The sequence below is a fragment of the Phalaenopsis equestris genome, unplaced genomic scaffold (assembly GCF_001263595.1).
Source record: "Phalaenopsis equestris unplaced genomic scaffold, ASM126359v1 Scaffold000054, whole genome shotgun sequence".
Lineage (NCBI taxonomy): Eukaryota > Viridiplantae > Streptophyta > Magnoliopsida > Asparagales > Orchidaceae > Phalaenopsis > Phalaenopsis equestris.
This window is the reverse complement of record NW_018164496.1, coordinates 3,683,650-3,688,040: the sequence shown is the minus strand read 5'-3', so window position 1 is coordinate 3,688,040 and position 4,391 is coordinate 3,683,650. Positions and strand designations below refer to the sequence as shown.

The window sequence follows — 4,391 nt, the reverse complement described above, 5'->3', positions numbered from 1 at the left end:
ATAAAATTATTGAGAGTTTGATAAAAATAAAAAGGGATTTTTACATACCAAGGTGCCTAAACTCTTGCATTTACATGTCAAGGTCTCGAAATACTTTATTTACACACGGAGGTCTCCTTCACGTTTATGTGTGTTATTTCTGTTTTTTACCGTCTCAGTTGAGTAAAAGCTAGGCTGCAACAGTTTGCAAGGGAGGAGGGGATGTAAGAGAATGAGAGCAACCGTTGGGTTGAGCGGTTGTGGGGCGGGAGCGCCAGTGGTCGGCACGTCCGTGGGATTTCCCCCCTAGCAATTCGACCCGTGAGAGGAGCAGGTTGTCAGTCACGTGAGAGGGAGCGGCCCACTCTCATGAAGTTGTGATGCCGTCTGATCTCATGTGAAGGACTTGACCAAACGATGCAATGAAGAACCGGAAGAATGCACAGTGGCATGACAGAGACCTCCATGCGTAAATAACATATTTCAAAATCTTAATATTATGTAAATAGAAGGATTTTGAAACATTTAAATCTTAAAGCCTTAAATAAGGGAAAAAAAATTCATCAAGACTCCAATCATTTGCTGTCACGTGAAAATTTTTTTACTCGAAAGACGTGATATATATTTTTTTTAATAAGAATTTTCTAGAGAATTTATGACCTTAAATATTTACAATAAACTAAGTACAATATTTAATTAATTTTCTGCATTACTGTGAGATCTAGTAACGCATTTTTCTCGGAAGTAGCGCGCATGTCCCTTATAAAACGTCAACAATGTCGCTCCATCAGCATTCAATAGTCATCAATCAGCACCGCTAACGGTCACATTCCAAGACTTAACAGTGAACGTCTACCCTGTAAATTTTCCCGGCCGCATCTCATTTTCCGGCGGGTATGGTGGAGAGCTCCAGCTCTGTACTTAGCTTCTTCCTCTACGGTAAATTCATGGCTTTCTCTTTGAGTTTTGAGCATTATTTTTGTTCTATAAGATTTTTGTTGTGAGGTTGGGGATCCGATCAAGCTGTACTGGATGGATGGGAAGCGGCTGGATCTGGATGCCCCTCTTCTCTCCTTCCGGAGAATCACAGTTCCGGGGAACAGTGAAGAGGTTTCCTTACCGCCGCCTCTGCGGCGGAATAATACTCTTCCGTTCCACAACTCTGAGCTGAAGTTCGGTCAGGTGGCCGTGCCTTTCGAATGGGAGAAAAAGCCTGGTCAGCCGAAGGATAGCTCCGTCGCGATAACTAAATTTGAGGTGAATCCAGCGGTCCCGAAGCTTCCTCCTGGTCGAAGCTTTAAGGAGAGTGGAGTGGATTGGGCGAATGGTGCTTCGTTGCCCCCTGAATCTGAGACTGTAGTTGGAGCCCTAACGTCGGTAGCTTACTCGTCGGGTTGGCGCGATGAGAAGGAGAAGGGGGAAGATGAGGAGGAAAGTTATTCGACGGTGTGCGATGAAGAAGATGATGCATTCTCCGACGCACGGGATGCTTTTTCGTGTGCGGATTCTTTTTCCGTGAGTGCCGGTGCTGGTGGTAAGGATTCTTTAAGGAGATTCACGAAGGATTTACAGTTGAAGGAGTTCATGATGGATCGGTTTCTGCCTGCTGCGCAGGCTATGGCTGAGAATTCTTCGCAACGAACTTGGAGAAAGCCGAGCCGGGCTAAAGTGGATGAGGGCGAGAATTCCGGGAGCCAGACTATACGGAGGAGTCGGTTTCTTCGAGACTATCAATATCATGTTAACAGAGCTCAGCTCCATGGTATTGAGCAAGAGGAGGAGGGAGAGGAGGAATATGATGATGACTATGGAAGTTTTGGAGGCTCCGGATTTTCCTCCTCCAAGGCCTGTGGATTGATTCAGCGGTTTTGCTTGAAGAACCCCATTGGTCCTTTGAATTCTGTTCCAGGTTTGAAATCCCAAGGCAGGCCTCAGCAAAGAAACCCCAGTAGGAGGAGTCAGATTAACGTTTTGCATCATGCTTCTCTAGGGCAAGCGGAGGAAGAGGTGAAATCGCATTTTAATAGCTAATCTTATTGATTATTTATGCTGCAAGTGTTTTTGTTGATTGTTTGTATTGCCATGTTCTTTGCTCAGGATTCTTGGGAGGCAGTCTACAGGTACAAACTGAATCGCGGATATTATCCGCACAGGAATGATGGGAGCAAGTTGATTTGCGAATCCAACCAGCTTACAAGTTGGAGTGATTCTCAAATGTTTGATGGTTCATCCTTTTTCAATACCACCGACAAACATGAGGATTCAAAGAGAGAATCAGGGAGTTGGAAGACAGGGAGCTCTGATCAATGTGAGAGAGTTAATGAAAGTTATTGGGAAACAACTTATGTTCATGGCAGGCTGCAAGGGTCAGGTTCCACCAGTCCTGCAACGGAGAGACCACTTACTCAAAATTCTCTGAGTTTACCAGAGACTCCAGATTGTAAGTTGGCTTTTGCAAACATAGCTTCAGATACAAAGACAGTGACGGAATCTGCTGGGAATAGTTCTGCGGTAGAAGACGAGTTTCAGCTGACAGAAGAAAGTTTTGTTTCTGAAACTTCTGAAGGATATGCATTGCAGTCAAGATCCTCCAAGATTGCTGAGCCGGGCTTTTCATTATACTGTGGAAGATTAAATGGGGTGGAGACACATGAAGATGGCTATGATAATAGTGAAAACAAAGATGATGAATTCACTTTGAAAGTTGATCTTCTGGAGAAGAAAGATGATTCTCTTGCATTGTGTCTATTTCCTCCTTTATTACCCACATCTCCCTCTGACTCTTGGCTTCAGCGTACATTGCCATCTGTGTCTTCTAAAGGTCAACATCAACAGTCTTTTTTGGGTATTCTAAACCATCCTAAAAGACGAGCTTCATTGGCATCATCTGGTGGCCACAAGTCAGTAACATATGGAAAACCCTCCAACTTGCACCCTCGTTAAACAAGATTTGTGAAGGTGCGTTTTTCAGTTGTTTTGCATTAATGAAAATTGAGAATATCTTTACTTTTTACATTTTAACCATTCAAATCTTTCATATCACATGAAAAATACCACCTTTTAACTTTTAAATAGTGATATATACCTTTTCATGTATTGTTAAGGTGGCATGCATGAAAAAATTGAAGTTTAGGTTCTAGATATTGAAACACATAGGAATTGAGTGGTATGTAGGTCATTCTTTCCATCTTTTTATACAATGATTTGATTGTTGGGCATCATCAGGTGGCTAAGGGTACATGATGGCATTTTGGATCATGACGTTCAGAGGCCATTTTTATATCCTTATAAATATTTTTGTCCGGTACTGCAAATTGTTGATCTGAAATTGGTGCTTTAAAGGTAATGCACCTTGTTAGACTGAAGGACTTTGTTTATGTAAATAGGCGGAATTTCCATTTCCGAAAGGTATCTATAGCAAAAATGTGAGTGATGTTGCCTCATTTTATGAAGGCATGCACACCCTGCTTGATTGTGGTATGTTGATGTATATTCTTGTTTAGCTGATTTAACCTTCTTGGTTACTATTTGTGCAATCAATTTTCCTTTGCTATAACTTAATAGCCATTACAGATGGTAATAAGTACATTTAGAAAGGAATGGGCTGATATAAGTTTCTGTGCCAATATTTATCATACCTCATTGAAGCTTTTATTCAGTTTTTTCAAATTTCAGTTACTGTTGAGTTGTTTAGGATATTTGTATGCATTGACCATCTTTCATTCATGGAAATAAATCTTATTTATTAGTGACTACAAGTATGTTCTTTCTTTTTGCTGGCGAGTAAAGTAGTAAATTATTTATTAAAATCATATGATGTGGGAGACGGAAAGAATCCCAAAGTGGGAAAAAATATTACGTGCGGATCAGATAAGTGCAGATGAGTTTGGATTTGGTGATATTAATGGTATTGTGGTGAAATATCACCACAAGACTACCAAATACCACCAATTCGTATATGTAAATTTCACGCGTAATATTCGCTCTCAAAAGTGGAGTGCTTTTGAGATTCAATATTTTATACTTTTTGAATGGCATCTCACTTTCATATTATTACTCATTGTTTGATACCAATGTTCGGACAATTTTTGTCCTGACAAGAGGGCTTGCGAGACGCAACTTTTCACCTACAAAAAGTCAAGTTGAAGATTGAGCTGAATTCTCAAAACAAGATTTTCAAAATTATGTTTGCTTTCATTTTTTAAAAATTGAGTTTGCTGCTAATCAACCAGAAGTAGTCAAAATATGCGGATAGACCTAAGTTTGATGGATGTTTCTTGACAATTAAAAAATCTAAAGAAATTGCCTAAGCTTGTAGTGCAAATGATAGTTAAGATGGTTGATAGCAAGAATCTTAGATTATGAAGATCAGATCATTAAGGCATGTCTTTAGTTTGAATATTTCAAGTGCC

General features: G+C 40.4%; 1 protein-coding gene across 1 annotated transcript; it reads left to right on the top strand.

The window, feature by feature from the left end:
• The first annotated feature begins 790 nt into the window (after positions 1-790).
• On the top strand, positions 791-3,607 carry LOC110019380. The gene is made up of 3 exons (XM_020717021.1): positions 791-1,986; positions 2,077-2,937; positions 3,205-3,607. Exons 1-2 carry the CDS (start codon positions 1,012-1,014, stop codon positions 2,920-2,922), a joined length of 1,821 nt encoding a protein of 606 aa, XP_020572680.1. The 5' UTR covers positions 791-1,011; the 3' UTR covers positions 2,923-2,937; positions 3,205-3,607.
• Positions 3,608-4,391: the final 784 nt, after the last annotated feature.